We start from the raw sequence: 18,774 nt of genomic DNA on the forward strand, positions 1-18,774 counted from the left end.
TCAAACACCAGTGTTACCAGCCAACATCATATACTTGTCTTTCCTAGTTAATAATGTGCATGTATATCCTAATGACTTAGCAATTTCAGCTTGCACATAATTAGCAACATCAATATTGGACCAACCACCACTTCCACAAGTATGAGATTTAGGTACATTTTCAAGTATGTTAACATAGTAATAAGGATATGGATTCAAAAGGAAAAATATTGGATCTAATGCTTTGATTCCACTCGCCGTTGTACCATAAAACATGTTAACTTTAACCTCTAAGGCCACCGGAACAATGTCATCAGTCATCTCCGCGAATAAGGGACTAAACCTTAGCAAGTAACGCTCTCTACACGTAGTTCCTTCAGGGCAAACCACAACACTGCCTTTGCTTAACATTTTTTGCATGACTTTCGCGTCTTTCTCCTTGTCCCTTGTTAGGATAACGGTTTTTATTGGGGTGAGAACTTGGCTTAATTTGCTAATGCTATAGGCTAGCGCGGTTAGAGGGACTTTACAAGCGTATGATATGTAGATAGGATCAAGTAACGTTTTGTGGTTACACACGTAAATTTTGCCCTTGGAATTTCTATTTTGGTTGGTTGAGCTATTTAATATTGTTTGTGAATTGGAACAATTTTTTGACGTTAAACCACTTGTTCCAAGGAAGGCTAGTATTGGAAGGGAGATTTTGAAAGGTAAGAAAATTGAGATTATGATTCTTGTGATGCATAGGATCGCGCCGAAGGGTAGCCATATGAGCATGGTCAATGAAGCCATAGGGGTTGGAAAAAATGCTAACCTTCCATCGTGGAATATCAAGGGTTTAGGGTATTTGTCCCTTGGAAGATAATTCCATCTTTCCTTATCAACTTTTCTCACCAAGTAGAAACCCTAGCATAAAAATGTAACATTAGAAAGAGAGTTTGAGTAGCTAATCAAACATTTAAGAGTAGAAAAATATATAGTCATCATTTGTCAACATCTCAATTAGGTGTACCAATACTCCTACATACTTCATCAAATTAAACTACATCATACAGGTAATTCGTAAATTACTTTAGGTTCTATTATAAATTTCATATTTCATGAATTATAAAATAGTATAACTAGTAAATATAATTTCAAGCAACAATTAGGTGAATAAAATAGAACTTTAAGTTAGATCATAATCCAATTATAATTCTAACTAATTAATACGAGTGAGTAGCCCAGTAGAAGTCTTTTAATTTGTACCTTCGACATTTCAATTAATTGAAAGTACAGTGTAACCGAACTAAACTTAAAGTTCCTCAATGAATTGGAATTTTTCATTTCTGATAATAAAGAGGATAACTCCTCTACCTATATATGCATAAATATTTATGATATATACCTTGAAGGCTTTTAATACTAGCTAGTCTAGATGTGCTAGGCAAAATATCCACCTCTGATTTGTACTGTTTTTGGTTTGATCAAAATTTGACCTTATTTGTACACTACTTTATAGTTATCATTAGATTCGTATTTTGTGTACTTTCCAAACTTGATATTTGTTTTCAAACATTTGTATTTATGTAATTTAGCAACAAACGAACGCTGGTAAAAAACTAGGTCTGGTCTATTTGTCCTGGCATGCATGTACTTATTCGATCATTTCGCTGAACTGAACATGGCCTAATATCACATTCATTGCTTCGATCTCATCTGGCATCCTTATTTCTTTACATGTATTTTATCTAAACAACTTAAATATTGAACTTATGAACCTAGCTATAAATGAGTAAAGATCAAGTACTGATGGTGGGGCAAAATGTTAAGCATATGCGTAACATAACATACCTTGCAATTTGTAATGAGTTGTTGATCTTTTAATGTTTTCTCACACCCTGAAATAACAATAACGTTTTCCTCCTTGCAAACTAGACTTGTAATTTCCTTAATTTCATCCTTTTTTCTTTCCATCAAACCTAAATAGTACCCTCTATATACTTTAATCTCCCTTCCAACTATTGTATTAATTCCCAAATATTCTTGCAAGAACGCCTCAACCATAACCCTAGGAAAATTAGTTACTCCCACCCTTTTTCGAAACCTCGTGAGCAACTCGAACCCTTGATATCCCACATCTTCCAAGAAGAATTTTGGCAAGACTGTTCTTCCTACTGATTTTAGGGCACTCCTTTTAACCCCAACAAAACACACGAAAACCATTATGTTTAGCTTCCATTCTTCGTCTACCAAGCAAATTAAAGGGTACAAAATGAGCAATAAAAAAGCACGTAAAAGACCACCGCCTTCAAATGCCACCAACATGAAGAAAGGGAACCATGAAGAAGATTTTAGCAAAGTTTCCTCCACATTAAAGACCAAAGTATGGTTTACTAGCTCCTCTAACCGCGAGGATAGACAAGTGTACACATGGACTTTTTGTGACTCTATCTCATGAGAAAAATTAATAGTATTCCTAAACTTCTTACATATATCCAAGAAATATGACGTAGTTGCTACCATTATATTTTGTTGTGGTACCTTATCAGAATCAAATTTAACAATTTTTTTAGTAACTTAAGTTACATAACACGTTGTTTAGGCTTAAATTAATTATACACATATATAAAGGACTATGTAGAGAAAGTATACAGCCGTTTTCAAACCTCAAATCTATATCAAACTTTCAAGAGTGAAAATACCTAGCTAGTGTCTACAACTATAGACAAATGGACGCTTGATCTGTCTTAACTTGTGATTAAGACAGTAATTAAGGTATTTCGTTGGCGAAATTGTACCGTGTAGGCATAGCTCAGCTCGTTGATTTAGGCCACCTAAGACTGCATTTATTAAGGTCTTTGTCCTCAATTATTATTTTTAAGTTATCATAAACTACAAGTTACACAAGTAATTACTCACAATGAACTCGTGGTTATGCACAAAGGGTTCTTATCTTCATGCATGATATTTATAAAGTCTTAAATGTGAGAGAATATAAGAAAAAACCAAATGCACTTATTAAGGATCTAACCAAATCAAATTAAAATTAAGCAACTAATTGTGGGACATTTTGGGGACCTATATTGGGGCCAAAGACGGTTATTCTTGGTCTCCTACCCACGCTAGCTCTAATTAATACCAGTACTTCGTATTTGTTGATATAAAGTATAGCATATCTTTGACATTCCGTTAGATGAGTGTAATAATGGTTGCAATAAGAATAAATTTGTATACTCCTTTTTTTACATAATTTAGGGTCTCGGCTAATTTACTGAAGTGAGCTGAAATGAACTGAACTGATTGGAGCTGAACTGAATTGAACTGAACTGAACTGAACTGAACTGATATTATATGAGAGAAAGAAATTAGTCAAGTTCTATTCTCATGCATGGTAGTGTTACCAGTTTATCTCTTTTACCCTACAATTCTACAAATTTTCATTACCATTAATATATAATTGAATTATCACACGTAAAATCATCCCCGTTACCACAAATTTATTATAACCGGCTATCAAACAGGTTGCGAAGAGGCCTTCCAAAGGGAGGTTAGTTATGTATGAGTAAATGCATAACGAGGGGCATGAAGGTCATTTCACGTAAATGCATTTCTAAATTTAGAGTAGTACCACTGGGTGATCAATTGTATTACTAGATGATTAAATGGTATCATTGAACATTTCAGTGGTACTATTTATGTATGTAGTGGTACTATATATTTATTCAGTGGTACTCACTACGTGTAGAAATAGTATCACTACAGTAGAAATAGTATCACTACATTGTCAATAGTACTATGTAAGCTTTTAACGGTACATTTAAAAAGTGGCCCCACTTACCCATCTCTCTCCTCCTTTCTCTCACCCCCATGTACTTTTTAATATTTTAGTATTTGTTATGCATTTGCAAATGCATAACTAACCTCCCTCACTACTTCCTTGGTTGCGAATGGATTCATTGGCTTTCAATTGTACAATTCAACAGTCGCTATTAGTCTATTACTTATTGGTAAGCTCCTTGAACCATCTATCCTTGTCAATGAATGTAACTTAGTAGCATACTCCGTGATAATTAGTGAGACTGCTTACTAATAGAAGTACGTGGATGCTTAACTCTTAGATCGTAAAAAGAAATCGTGAAGTTAGGGTGGTGTGTGAAATATATATTAGTCGAACGGTCCATTTATTTTATGACTTAACTATCAGAAAACGAAATGATCGAGTTAACAGTTCAACTAATTAATTAAGCAACGTGATCATGCATGGGATAGGTATGGTTGATTTGGCTATACATATACTGGCCTGGTTACGTTGGAATGAGCCAAAACTCACCCCCTTGGCCTAGCCTTCCATCGCTTGGGTTCCTATATTTAAACTTGAAACCTTGAGAGTTAACCATTTTAAAATTATATATAACCAAACTCTCAGTATATAATACCAAAAAAGTGTTGACTCACTTAGTAAGGTTCTTATCTCAAATCCTAGAGATTTGAGGTTTGGATCCTACCAAGTGAGAGTACTTAGAGGTAGTGATTCCCTTACCCTTCTCTCTACTTTCAAGTGTCTGACTCACAAATATTGGATCAAAAAAATCGTGAGGGTGAGGTCTGGTCAAGATCCTCTTTACCAATTTTTTTAAAAAAAAAACAAAAAAATACAGCCAATATGTAATGTCTTTGACCTCATTGATATAGGTAAGGATTCTTTTGCCGCATACCTCATCCATAGGTAGTGATAATCATATAATCTTTTAAGAGTTGTAACTTGAATTCATTTTTAACGTATCATATTGTTATAGTTAGATATTATGAGTGTGATACTGCTGGTTTGATTTGCGTTGGCAGTAGCTTTCTGTTATGGTTGATATAAATATGATGCAGATATAAGATGTTAAGATGAGAATGAAATATTGTATTGTTATGGTTGGTAGTTAACTAGTTACGTATGAAGTAGATGTTGTTATTGTTGATAAGTCGATGTTTATGTACTGTTGTCTTAAATACAATGTGAGTTGTGATTTAGTTACTCCGTACTCCTTGTATTGGATGTCAAAAAATTTTGAATAGTCAATCAATATTCAAAATATGCTATAACAAACAACCAAACCCCCCCCCCCCCCTCTCCCTCTTTTCCTTTTTTTAATTTTTTTAGGGGGCGTTTGGTTCGCATAGTGGTATAGGTTTAGAATCAGGAATAGGGTTAAGGTGATATCGGGTTGAAACTTGATACTTAATACCATGTGTTTGGTTCAATTCTGGAATGGAATATCATCCCCTTAATTTTATGTATTTGAACCTAATGGAATGGAATGAGCCAAACCCACCTCCCCCCCCCCCCCCAAGGTTTCTAAACCCCATACCTCATACCTATAATCCGCGAACCAAACGCCCCCTTATTATTATTTTCACGTACCTGAAGTATATCTTTGGATAATTAAAAGTACAATCTTTAACATTTTTAATATGGAATGCAAAAACATTACCTATTTTCGGATAAATGAACATTGTACATCCGTCCTTACTATCTAATTTGTGCATCATCAATATAATTCATCATACTTTCTAGTACAGTAGCTAAAAACATAGAGGTTTCGGTAATCAATATCGTGTATATCAAATGGCCAGTGCAGGTGTAAGGACATAAGACAAAATGTACAATTGGAACTAAGTAATACGGGAGGAATTGGATGAGAAAATAGAAAAGAGTCGGTCCCCATTAATATCCTCTATAAACAAAATTCGTTTATGTAGTGGATATGAACATGTATTTCTTCGAAAAATAGATTTAGTAACATAAAAAGTAATCATATAAAAAAAAACATAAATATTACTTCGTGCTATGTATAAGCTTGATTGAATGAAGGTGTTTGAAATTTTGAATGACATACAAGTAAAATCTACCAAGTATAAGGAAAACTATAGATAGACATTCATTACATTATGAATAGAAGACAGAACAGGTTCGAAAAGTCAATGATATTAGCTGAGTAGCAAATTTATTGTCAAAGTACACTAGAAGTAATGCAAGTTTTGGTAGCAACAATGAAAAAGCAGTAGTTATGCATTTGGCTCATTAACGAAGCAGTAGTGGACTAGGGGTGTTCAAGAGCTAGTGTGGACCAAACAGAAACAGTCTAGTCTCTGGGTCGAGAAATACAATTTTTTGGACCGACTTGATTTTTAATATATATTCCTTGAAAACTATTATTGATCTAATATCAAAAATTTGAATTTATGAGTTTAGAAGAAAAAGATCACTATCGATAATTTAATTATGTGTGCAAAAGCCCAAAGTTCATCATAAAAACATACCGTGATACAAGCTTAACAATTTTACTGCACAAAAGCTTAACAAAAAGAACAAATAACACTAGTTGAACAAAGAAGATGACATATGCTTCTACCAAAATAGCAATAAAACTGGCTGAGTAACATGAAATAGCTAACTAATCTGTGAAAAATTGAAAACCAAATGATAGTGGGATAGAACATGAGAGATTTTTATTTTATTTTTTTCAACGTTTTGCAAAAATAAAATCAAAAGTCAATTTTATCAATAGTTCACGTTAGTCAAAAGAAATAAACGGTTGTGATTTGATTTAATACAAAGGCCACAATATCTAAAATTAAAATTAAAATTGCTACTCCATACGACAATTGCATACCATTTACAAATGTGCAGTACAAGTATCATGCTTTTTCTGTCTCACTAATATCTAAGTATTATTATTATTATTATTATTATTATTATTATTATTATTATTCATGTTGATTAATTTGAAAGCCAAAAGGCCAACCAAGGTTTGAAGTGCATAACGAACAGATTACACATGAGTACATGACTACATGAGTAGTTTTGGATAAAGGAACCAAGAACTTTGATGTTCAGTAGTACGGACTACTTCAGTTGATCATGTAGATTTTGGGACTCACGAGTATTTCGTGTTGTCATAAATTTACTGACATTGCATTCAGCAATGGACCATCAAGGCATCAACTAGAAATATTCCTCCACATTGTTTGTAACTTGCACTGAGTGAATTTCTAAAGCAACAATTTTATGTGCTTCCTATGTGTAACGTATAGATTTAGGATATATATTTTATATAAGATTATCTTTAAATTTGTACATATTTTATAGTTACCTAATACTTTCTCTGTTTTTTTTTTACTTGATCTGTTTCTTTTATCACGCTTGCCAATACAAAACTTGAACGATCAATAACTTAAATTCTCCATAAGTAAAAATTATAAAAGTTATATATTATGATAATACTTATTGAGACGAATCCAAAAAGATCATACATGAATATATTTTTTCTTACATAATATTCACAAAAGACGGTCAAATGAAGGGTGGTGAATAGTGTAAAAGTTAAAGCGGGTCAAGTAATAAAGAACGAAGGAAGTATATGATAAGGTTTCTCATTGTAACCCTATAAATATTGATCAATGGAAATCACTCCAATCAAGGAGTTTTATATTCTCTGACATGGTATCATAGCTTAGGTGAGATTTTGGGATCATACAAAAAATTCTCACCCTGCCAACCCACCGACAAGATATACACAATTTTTTTTATGCTTCTGCAAACACACAAATATACTGCCCTCTAAAAGATGCACAATATCTCAAATACCAATATAACTAAAAAAAAGTTGTGTACTAAATATTATACATCTGTTGTAAAGTTGTCCTAAAACAATTCAGATTTATCTCGAATTAAGTAAAAGTTACCCCAACATGAATAAAAATCACTCTTATATATATATATATAAAAAAAAAAAGTTATTTATGCCTTGTTTATGAAATTATTCCCTTGGACTAGATAAATAACAAATCTCAATGAGTGAAACAGTGAAAGTATTTACATTAATCTTATAAAATAAAACTTGTCTCATTTCATATTTACATTAAAATTATATGAGGTTTAAAAATTCCCAAATAAGTTAATAATTGACTCAATTGGCTAAAAGTTACTCTAAAATGGTTTGATATACACTAATTTTATCATAAATAAGGTGTACATAAAAGTTTTTGAGAAACATAACACATCCTTGCAATATTATTTTACATTTTTTAAAAAAAATTATTTATATATTGGTGCGTGAAATGGACAAAACCCTAAAGGGTATAAGCAACAAACTAAAACCTAACAAAGCAGTTACTCAACATCAACCAAGAGCACTAGTCAATCTCGACACCATTCCTGGTCATGGTACATCACACCACCACGGTCCTCCAACAAACAACATAAATATCTTTAGGAACGGTCTCAAACTCAACTAACTTTTGTTACAAATCAATCCCATAATTGACTAACTACTTAGCTTTTCAATTAGCTTGTCTATACCAAGATTGCTAAAACGTTGTAGTAATCTCCCATTCTCTACTAATACGCAGAAAGGAAAGACTAGTTGAGTAGTTGGCCCTAATAGAGCCTTTACAATAGCATCGAACGAAACTATGTAAATATCTTAATATTCGATTCACATCCTATCCAATAATTTAGGATATTCGATTCGATAATAATTTTGGATTGGATATCGAATACCTTTTTGAACATCCGAAATATTTTGAATTTTGGATATTGGATAACGGATTTTCAATCCACGTATCCATATTTTGGATAATGGATAACGGATATCCAATCCACATGTCCATAATATGAAATATCCAAAACTTTGGATATTATAAATTACATTTTCCTTAAAACTAAATTAAAACTAAAATTATTATATTTCCTATAAAATTTGGGATATAATTCAATGTTTCATATGAAAATTTTCATATCGAATATCCGATCCGTGCTCACCTATAGTTTACATAGACATGTATGACTGTACTTGTGTTACAAACTTACAAATCTCTAAAGAATTAGTAAAGCTAAAGAACTTGGACAACAAATATTTCATAATTGGGGCCCCAAAAATGAAATAATTCGTACAGTACTACATCATTTGAGTTGGCACACTTCCAAAAATTCCTCCATTTCTCAACCCAAACCCGCCCATTTCATTTTTCTTTTTCCTTTTTTATCAAAAAATAATAAAAAAAATGCAACAATCCAACTCACTCTCCTCCCACTTCCCCCCATTCACAACCTCTCCTCTTCTCCCGTCTCCCCCATTTCCCTCAATTTTCTCTCTCCTACCTTCTTTCTTCTGCAACTCCTCTTTCTGGCATTTCGTCGAACACCTTCCAATCAATTGCCCAGAAATTCATCTCATCAAGAAATTCAACAATGTCGCTTCGACCCAATTCCAGAACCGAGGTCAGGAAGAAGTCTTACAAACTTGGTGTCGATGCCGACGAAGCTCGCCGTCGTAGGGAGGATAATTTGGTTGAGATCAGGAAAAATAAGAGGGAAGATAATCTTTTGAAGAAGAGGAGAGAGGGTATGGTTCTTCAATCTCACCCTCAACCCCTCAATCACGATGCTTCGCAGAATATCGAGAAGAAGGTATAATTTTAATTAATCGTACATTTTTTTTTTGGAATTGTTGGTTTTTGTTTTTTGTGCCGATCCTTGGATTTCTGGGTTGTTTTGTTTTGTTTTATGATTAATCTGTGTTTTTTTCTAAGTTTTGATTAGGTTTAGGTTTTTGGTCGTGTTGTTTGTTTTACTTGGGAAGTGTAGTTTTAGGTTTGATTTAATGTGTTGGAGTTTTGCCCAGAGGATCAATTGATGTTATGGCTCAGATTTGATGGGTTTTAAGCGTGATTGGTTAATGAGGGAAGAGAAATGAATTGAGAATTGCGTTTGATGAAAAGTTTTGGTTTTTCCTTGCGAAAGTAGTTTGAATCCAGTGAGTTATGTTAATTGGATTTTAGGATAAGGATCGAGTATGACTGAATGAGGCGTGATCATCGATTTTACAGTAGCTTTGTCTGCTCTTGGTTTGGTTTGTAGTGTCTGAATGTGAGATCATATCCTTTTATTTTAGTGTTTTGGGTTGGAATAAAAGTCCAAGATATTTAAATCATTGCCAAGTTTGTTTGCTTGGGGAATGGTCACCCAGGTTTTACCTCTTACATCTGCCTTCTTGATGCACCGTGAATTTTGTAAAATGCTGTTCTATGAAGATAGTAGAATACTCGAATATGTCTTAATTAACAAATCCTGAATTTTAGAAGCTTTGGGATTTAGGCATATAAGTAGGAAAACTGTTGGCCTGTTTACAAAACTAGTTATAATCACTACCAAGTTTAGTTACAAAGTAAGTTGCTGAATATCTTAGACTTAGTATAGTAATGAATATATACTGCCTCAAGTTTGACCAAAACAGACGGAGCACCGATTTGCAATATCTTTCTAGAGCTGTGAGCATAGAGGAGTTTCCTGAATCCTTTATTTGACTCAAACTCTGGAAGCTTTTGGATTCCTTAGGCGCGTGCTAAAATTGTTGCCTCATTGAGTTTTAACTGGCTTTTAGTTGGCTGTTTTCGCCTTGCCCATCTCCATCCATCTGTTGTCAATCGGTGCCACCTCCTTAGTGTTTTTTTTTTCTCTTTCTGATTTGCCTTGTTCTTATTACTATTAGAAATAAAATAGGTTATAATCTGTCTGGTATGAACAATTTCAATCTAATTTGGAGGTGGGAAGGGACGAGTGGCATACTTTTAGAGTAGTTTATGGTATAAATAGTCGTTGCCACTGTGAAGTTTATTATCTCCTCAACATTATGAAAAATCACATGTTTATTAGGTAAATAAAATTAATTTAGTTGTGAGAGATCCTAATATTTGAAGAGGGCCATTAAATTGCTTTATAGTTTATACTTACCTTTGAGAGTGATGAGCCTGAGGTAAAGGGTAATTTGTTGCAGTTGATGCATGTTAAAAGAGGGATTGGTATAATAATATATGGGTTGAGGGTGTGATTAAAGGCTTGCATCTGTGGTTGTCCATTTTGTGGGGATATATCCTTGCTATCTTCATTAAAATAATAAAAAAAAAGCTCGGGGAGAAATAGGTTCGTATTAGGGCCAATAAGGTTAGATTATTTGAGATAAGTAGATAAGGGCTATTAAGCCCTATTTACTAGAATCATAACCAATAATAAGTTTAGTTAAGTATTTATTGCAGATCTGATCGTGGTAAACTGGTAATGGTTGTGGAACCACTGTTGCTGACAACATGGATAGTTTGTTAATTATGTAACCTTATCCTCAAAATTGCAAAGTGGATCTTTGATTTTAGCCTTATTTTGAAAGTGTGGTGACTCCAATTTTGGATTGTTAATTATCTACAAAGGTCACAATGTCACATACTCACATTTTATTTTGGCCTTCATAGAAATCGCGGGGTGGGATGTTCATTTGTTTCTTGATATTGGTATAGTTTAAATTCTCTGGTATCCCTTGATAGATTTATAAGTGTGTTAAATTTTGATAGCTATATAGACCAGCATAGGAAAGTAATGGCTCTTTTTTTGATTAAAAATCTTTGATTTCTTTTTACTATTTTTTCTTTAGTTCAGGAAGTCCTGTATGGAAATTATGAGAGCAATTTTTCTTGCTATCTACAATCTGATTTAAACCTTAAAGTTTGGTGTTACTAATAGGTCTTAAAGTTGTATACTTGTCTTTTGAGTTTATCCATTATGACATGGCAATTCTAGTATGGCTATTGTGGCTATTTTGTCGGAATTGAGTATATAATATGCAAACAATAATAATATTTTTGAACATCTAAAGATCTAAATTTTACATGGCCAAGGAAGTAGTCGGAGTATTATAACTGCAGGGCATATGACAAATTGACAATGCAACTTGTGAGCATATAGGCTAGTGGTGGCATATCGTATTTCAACTGTCACATCTCGTTTCTGTGTAACAGTTGGAAAGCATCCCTATAATGGTGCAAGGAGTAGCGTCTGCTGATCCTAATATTCAATTAGAGGCAACCACTCAATTCAGGAAGCTTTTGTCTATTGGTTAGTATGAACTTGCCCTCTTGTATACATCTTTTTTTCATGGAACATGTTTTTGATACTGTATTGTATTTCTGTACAGAACGCTGTCCTCCAATTGATGAAGTCATTAAAGCTGGTGTTGTCCCGAAATTTGTGGAATTTCTTGACAGGCATGATCTACCTCAACTTCAGGTTTGATTTCTTGTCAATTTTTTGTCTCATTATTGATACCATTGCAGGTCTCTGTTTGATGATCTATTATCTGTCTTATCTGCAGTTTGAGGCAGCTTGGGCTCTGACCAATGTGGCATCTGGGACTTCAGAGCACACAAGAGTTGTGATTGACCATGGTGCTGTCCCAAAGTTTGTTCAACTTTTAGCGTCTGCTAGTGATGATGTCAGGGAACAGGTAATTACCTTTTTTTTCCTATTTTTTTTTGCAATTTTTGGTGTGCATTTTTCTGGCTAATTTCTTGATATTAATCTTGATTATAGGTGTCAAAAAAAAAAAAAAATCTTGATTATAAACAATTTTTTTTAATTAGTTGTATATCTCTTCTTGTGAAAAATCACACCATCTTGAAGTCCGAATTATTGCCTTTATAGAGTTTATACTAGTTTTATTTTCTTTGATATACTGATATTTCTTCTGTTCAATTTTCTTTAAAGGATTTGAAGAGATATATTAATTGGCTTCTTAGAAACTTTGTTTAATTTTGTGTATATTCTATTTGTCATGCTTGTGTTTATCTTTCTTGGTGATGGTGTAATGAGATGTAAGAACTCCTGAATTCTATCATCTGGCATTTGATGTGCAGGCTGTATGGGCTTTGGGAAATGTTGCTGGTGATTCTCCAAGCTGTAGGGATCTCGTACTGAGTCATGGTGCACTAGTGCCATTGTTATCTCAGCTGAACGAAAACTCCAAACTGTCAATGCTAAGGAATGCTACTTGGACATTGTCCAACTTTTGTCGTGGCAAACCACCTGCACCCTTTGAACAGGTTTTTATATTATCTGATGTCGTGACTTTGGCAGAAAAAAATTCAGTGAGAGACCATGTATTGATTATGTTTTGCTTGCTCAGGTCAAACCTGCATTACCTGTTCTTCAACACCTGATTCATTTAAATGATGAAGAAGTTTTAACAGATGCCTGCTGGGCCCTTTCTTATTTGTCCGATGGCCCTAACGACAAAATTCAGGCTGTCATTGAAGCTGGAGTATGCCGTCGGCTCATGCAGCTCCTTCTGTAATGTTTTTGAACTTGTGTGCTATTTTCTTTTTCTTTCTTTTTTTTTTTTTTGGTACATACATGCTTTTATTTGTTTTCATTTCATTGTGTTTTAGTTTGGTGATTATTTTTTCGACATACTCTACTCTTGATGTTGTGACTAATTTGAATCTTTACTTCATCTAGTCATCCTTCACCGACAGTTCTTATTCCTGCTCTTCGAACAGTAGGCAATATTGTCACTGGAGATGATAACCAGACCCAGGTACTGATCTTGGTGTACTTATGGTTGGCAATCTTTTAGTTTTTGTTGTCTACACTATGTACCTAGCTGTATCTTAGGAACCTCTTAGGAGTTTTTCTTTTTTTTTTTTTTTTTTCATTCTCTTTTCTTCTTATTTATTTATTTATTTTGAACTTAGTGTTTTTTTAACGTAATTATTTTTCTTCTGGAGGTTGCTTTAGCTAATGGAACAAAGAAAGGCTATGACTCATTATTTACTTTTGGGAACATTATTTTAGGGGTCTGATATTGTGCAAGCATATATGTAAAACAAATTTTATTATATAGAAGTTGGTAATATGAATTGTAAGGTGAAAAAAAGGTGATCTTAGATGGTCAAGCACTCAAGCCTTTTCTTAGCAACTAAGTGGACCAATGATGTCTAGCTCTCTTTCCATATTTTTTAGGTCAATCTTTTATCCTATCTGACTTGTTATATTGATTTTGCAGTTTGTATTAGACAGCCAAGTTCTTCCTTGTCTTCATCAACTTCTCACTCAAAATCACAAAAAGAGCATCAAGAAGGAAGCATGTTGGACAATATCGAACATTACTGCTGGAAATAAGGCTCAAATTCAGGTACTGATTTGATTTTGCTAACATTTTGGCTTTCTTTTGTGAAGACTTTTTTTACTCCCTCCGCCCACAATTATCTGCAACATTTGCCATAAATGGGTACTCTCTATTATGTGCAACAATTTTTTATCTTGCCTCTTTTAGTAAATTTTAAAGTGTAAAAAGACCATCTTACCAAACTTAAACATATGGGACCACTTTCTCTCTCCTATTTCCCACTCACTTTAACCCACTAACAAACTTAAACATATGGGACCACTTTCTCTCTTTTATTTCCCTCCTTTTTACAACTTAACTAAACCCACCTAAACTTAATTAAACTACACTAACAGTTTTGCCTAGGAGTCCGCAAAAAGGACGTTTGGTGCAGATAATCGTGGGCGTAGGGAGTATTTTTTTTTACCCAATACCTATATGATTAATGTGAAAAACTGGCACCATCTCTTTCTCTAATGTGTTTGCAAATGTATTGGCTGACTTGTGGCTGAAGGAAATGCTCGATATGCTTCCATGCTTGATTTTTTTTGTTACTTGTGTTTTTCCATAATTACTGCTTGCTACGTTTCTCAATTCTTGCTTGTCTTTTTTATCCATGGTATATGCTGAGCTTAGAGCATTTTGTATATTGAGTTTTATGAGTTTAGTAGAGATTCTTTCAAGGGATGTCTACGGTACCTGCTTTTTGTTGTGCCTGTTGTGTTATGATTGTGAGGATCTTCAATTTCTGCTAGCAGTATTGTTGCATTGTGATCTAGGATGAAGGAATCATGTGCATTTGTGCCATTGTGATAAATTCGTTGACATTTTGTTGTTCCTGTCGTTCAGGCCGTTATTGAGGCTGGTCTTGTGCAACCTCTCGTGCAATTGCTCCAGAATGCGGAATTTGACATTAAAAAGGAGGCTGCATGGGCAATCTCAAATGCCACATCTGGGGGATCTCCTGATCAGATACGGTATGCCATACATTATCCATGCTTTCTGGTATCTTTGTTGTGTTCATATTGATAGAGGGTTCTGCACTGTTCTTTGTTAAATTAAGACATCATGAATTAGGATGAATGTTATGGAAGGGTAGGCTGGACTAAAATCCGCCTCTCCAGTAATGTGCCTGGACTGCGGATTGTTCTCCCTGGTATACTTAATGCCCTATTTTCAACACCTTTGGTTATGAATAGCTCGTTATTGCCTACTCTGCGTGGATTGCAGGGGTTAGCATCCTTACTGGCAGTGAGTTTCCTGATCTACCTATTATGAGGTAAAAGTGTAAAACCGTAAATGCTGTTTTTCCCATATTTTATAACCTTGAGGTTTTTTCCCCCTTGTCGGGAATACAAGTTGGTAAAGGTACGATTGGAAGTATAGAAAAGACTTTTAGGCATGTAAGACAATTTTGTTTCTTATGTTTAGTAACAAGGAAGCAACAGGGAACATTCTTCTGTTGTCTTCTTCTGATCAGCTATTAAAACTGACTTGTTATAGAATTTACTTATTTTTTATTGGAACTTGGCTAATTTGGTGTTAAGCTGCTGGGTTATGGTTGCTTTGGTGGTCATAGCATGAGATTGGGATTAGTCAAGAAGTATACAGAAGTTACAACTGTAGAGAGACAATATGAGTTTTACTAGAAGGTACCGAGCTAGTTCTATGTTTGAGAGCTTCAAGTTTTTAAGGATCAAACTACAATGCTAATGTAAGCAAACCATATTCTGGGAATTTAAAAGCACAAGTATTCAAGTTCAAGGAAAAAACTAATTCTTGGAACAGGCAGTCATCACACCCGCACATCAGCTCAAAAACACAGGACTTAAGTGGTGTTGTTGTTACATTCAGTCCCTATTTATCTGCTCCATTTCGTAACCAATCGGCCTATCCTCTTGAACTTTCCATTTCCATGATGGAATATTGGAATTCTTTGGTACCTCATTATCTTTTTTTGTCACATAGCTTGGTTGAAGAGAATCCTTATCTATATTAAGTTGTTACTGAATGCATAATTGAATCAAAGTCCTTTAGTAATTTTCAATTAATCACCCAACAGCCCCAAATTGTCGATCTTTAACACGAAAAACTTAGGAGAACCAACACTGAACTTGCAGGAACACACATTGTAAGGGAGGAAACCAGTCACCTTGAACACACTGATAATATTGATATTTCTCTTTCCAGAATATTTGTTGATACATCAGTACTAAGTGCTAGTTGAACAGTTAGAATTCCTACTATTTCTCAGAGAAGTTTAATGGAAGACTTTGTCTAATGATAGAGCTGCAGAGGTGTGGATTCTATTAGCAATAGTCCCTGGACCTTGGAACATTGCCATTACTTGGCAAGTTTTTTTTTTTTTTTTTTTTTTTTTTTTTTTTTTTTTTTAACCAGCAACTAACGTTCTATTGGAACTGGGTTTTGGTTCTGTAAGTCTGGATACAAATAAAGATGGGCACTTGGGACACTTTATTTGGCGTATACTATATGTTATTGAGCATATTATATTTGGAGAACTTGAAGACAAAAGAAGAAAATTACCATAGCAGTTAATTTTCAAACAAGGGTGATACATACATCCTTGAATCCTTTTGTTCCAAATTTATCTTACACAGATCATATGTACTGTGGGCATACTAAATCAAGGAATGTCTTGCTGTGCAAGCCTTCAAATATGCTATACATGTCAATTATGATAAATGATTTATCTTACCCCATGAAAGTTGCTTGATGTTTCTAGGCGGAAATGAAATTTGTCTGTGTCACAGTTGTGGCAGATTCTGTTATCATAATGAATACATGCTGTCGATGTCAAGAAATTTTCACAAGTTTTATTTATTTACTCTTTTTTTTTTCTTTCTGAATTCATGATTTGTTTGTTAACTCTGATCATCATTGCTGATCCTAGGTTTCTACTTTTTGTGTTTCAACTTTTGTGTATGTTAAAGCATTTTATCCACTTACATAATTATTTCCACACTGTTGAACCTGCTAAATCTATAGGTCATGGACTCGTGTTGGCCTTGGCTAGTTTGCTACAGTAAATAGAGCTCTTCATGTGCATACGCATGCTGTGGGACTGAATAGCATGTGCTGCTTGACTCTATCATATTAGATGCAATCGGAAAACCCCTCATGTGGATAAATATGCTATAGAATTGAATATCTAGCATGTGCTATCTCATGGGCGGACCTACATGCCCCAACATCCTCATTGATTAGAATATTGGCTAGCTTTAAGCCTTTTAAGTAATTTTTGAAGGGAAATTATAAATTTTTGTCATGCATGGACTCACTAAATCATACTTCCTCCGTTTTCTTTTAGATGCAACACACCCTTTAGCGCGGTATTTAAGAAAGGTGGGGTTTACATGATATAATAATCTTTAAGATAGGATGAGTGGTTGTTAGGAGTGTAGTTTAGTGGGCCATGTGCTTTAAATAAGGGATATAGTATATTTTTTCCCTAAAGTAACTTTTCTTTTATAGTGTGTTGCAAGTATGGAAGTGTTGCAAGTAAAAGAAAACAGAGGAAGTACTTCGGTATTTCTTCTCTTTTTAGTTGACACATTTGACTTTGATCACTTCTCACACTAGCTGCTTTGACTTCTTTATGTGATCTATTCTTTAAAAAAAAAAAGGCTATGCTTGGTCTTGTTAGATTCCTCTTGACATCTATTTTCCAAATATCTAATTTTTATGATCTTAGCTTATAGGCGATTGAAGATATAAATATTTGAAACTATGTGTTGGCAAACATGTCTTAAAGAAATTTGGAAACTATAATTAAAGAAATGTGTCAACTAAAATAAAATGAGTAAAGTACAAAATAATTCAAAGATTTAGAGTAAAATTGTCAAATTGATGCTTATTTGAATCTCTGTTTAATAACTTTGAGTTCTGCTCTTGACTGTCTTAGATCTTCGTATTATAATCTTATTCGATTTTCAAGTCATCTATTATGGTACAAAGTTTCATTATCCTCTGAATTTTGTTTTGTTCCTGCAGATTTTTGGTGACTCAAGGTTGTATCAAACCACTTTGTGATCTTCTTATATGCCCTGATCCTCGAATTGTCACGGTTTGTCTTGAGGGTCTAGAGAACATACTGAAAGTGGGTGAAGCTGACAAAGAAATGGGAATGAATGGTGGAGTTAATATTTATGCTCAAATGATTGATGAATGTGAAGGATTGGACAAGATTGAGAACTTACAGACTCATGATAATCACGACATATATGAGAAGGCAGTGAAAGTCTTGGAAAAATACTGGGCTGAGGAAGAAGAGGAACAGAATGTTCAAGATGGTGCAGTTATGAATCAGCAGGGCTTCAACTTTGGTGCTACCCAACCCAACATTCCAGCTGGCGGTTTCAAGTTTGTTTGAAGTGGAGCTTTTGGTGGTTGTAGTCTCTCTTAGGCCTCTTCCCTGCACCCCAACCCCCCGAACTGAATTTTGGAAGTTGTCTTTGCTATTTTAGTCCCCCCTTGGAGCCAGTGTTTTGGTCTTGCTCTTAGGGCTCATTGTTTTATTATGAACTATGGGTCTATTTTGTTTTGTGTTTCTGCCTCTCACAGGAAAATTTATGTTATACTCGGAATTTGTATTTAGTTGCACAAGTGTAGTCAAAAGTTTCTTGCCATTGGCACCTTGAATTCGTTGAAAAATTTAAGTTTCAGGTTGGTCATCAGGCTGAGTAAGGAGAATGTTCTTGCTGTTTTGCTTATGCATAATTACTACTATATGAGTATATGGGTGTATTGTTCCCTTTATTTTTATAATCTTTTGGTATTAGTAAAGTGTAAAGATTGAACTCCATTTCTA

At 34.1% G+C, this 18,774-nt stretch overlaps 2 protein-coding genes across 2 annotated transcripts; one reads left to right on the forward strand and one right to left on the reverse strand.

Moving 5' to 3' along the window:
- On the reverse strand, positions 1–2,526 carry LOC145626391 (putative glycerol-3-phosphate acyltransferase 3). Its single transcript, XM_081678819.1, has 2 exons — positions 1,813–2,526; positions 1–885 (listed from the first exon to the last, which is right to left on the reverse strand). The coding sequence occupies exons 1-2, from the start codon at positions 2,482–2,484 to the stop codon at positions 1–3; spliced, it is 1,557 nt and encodes a 518-aa protein (XP_081534945.1). The 5' UTR covers positions 2,485–2,526.
- Positions 2,527–9,037: 6,511 nt separating this feature from the next.
- On the forward strand, positions 9,038–18,768 carry LOC145628626 (importin subunit alpha-4-like). Its single transcript, XM_081680976.1, has 10 exons — positions 9,038–9,421; positions 11,800–11,896; positions 11,976–12,067; positions 12,153–12,284; positions 12,694–12,879; positions 12,963–13,126; positions 13,295–13,373; positions 13,842–13,970; positions 14,793–14,920; positions 17,958–18,768. Exons 1-10 carry the CDS (start codon positions 9,203–9,205, stop codon positions 18,334–18,336), a joined length of 1,605 nt encoding a protein of 534 aa, XP_081537102.1. The 5' UTR covers positions 9,038–9,202; the 3' UTR covers positions 18,337–18,768.
- Positions 18,769–18,774: the final 6 nt, after the last annotated feature.

This window comes from Chenopodium album, chromosome 4 (assembly GCF_948465745.1).
Source record: "Chenopodium album chromosome 4, dcCheAlbu1.1, whole genome shotgun sequence".
Taxonomy (NCBI): domain Eukaryota; kingdom Viridiplantae; phylum Streptophyta; class Magnoliopsida; order Caryophyllales; family Amaranthaceae; genus Chenopodium; species Chenopodium album.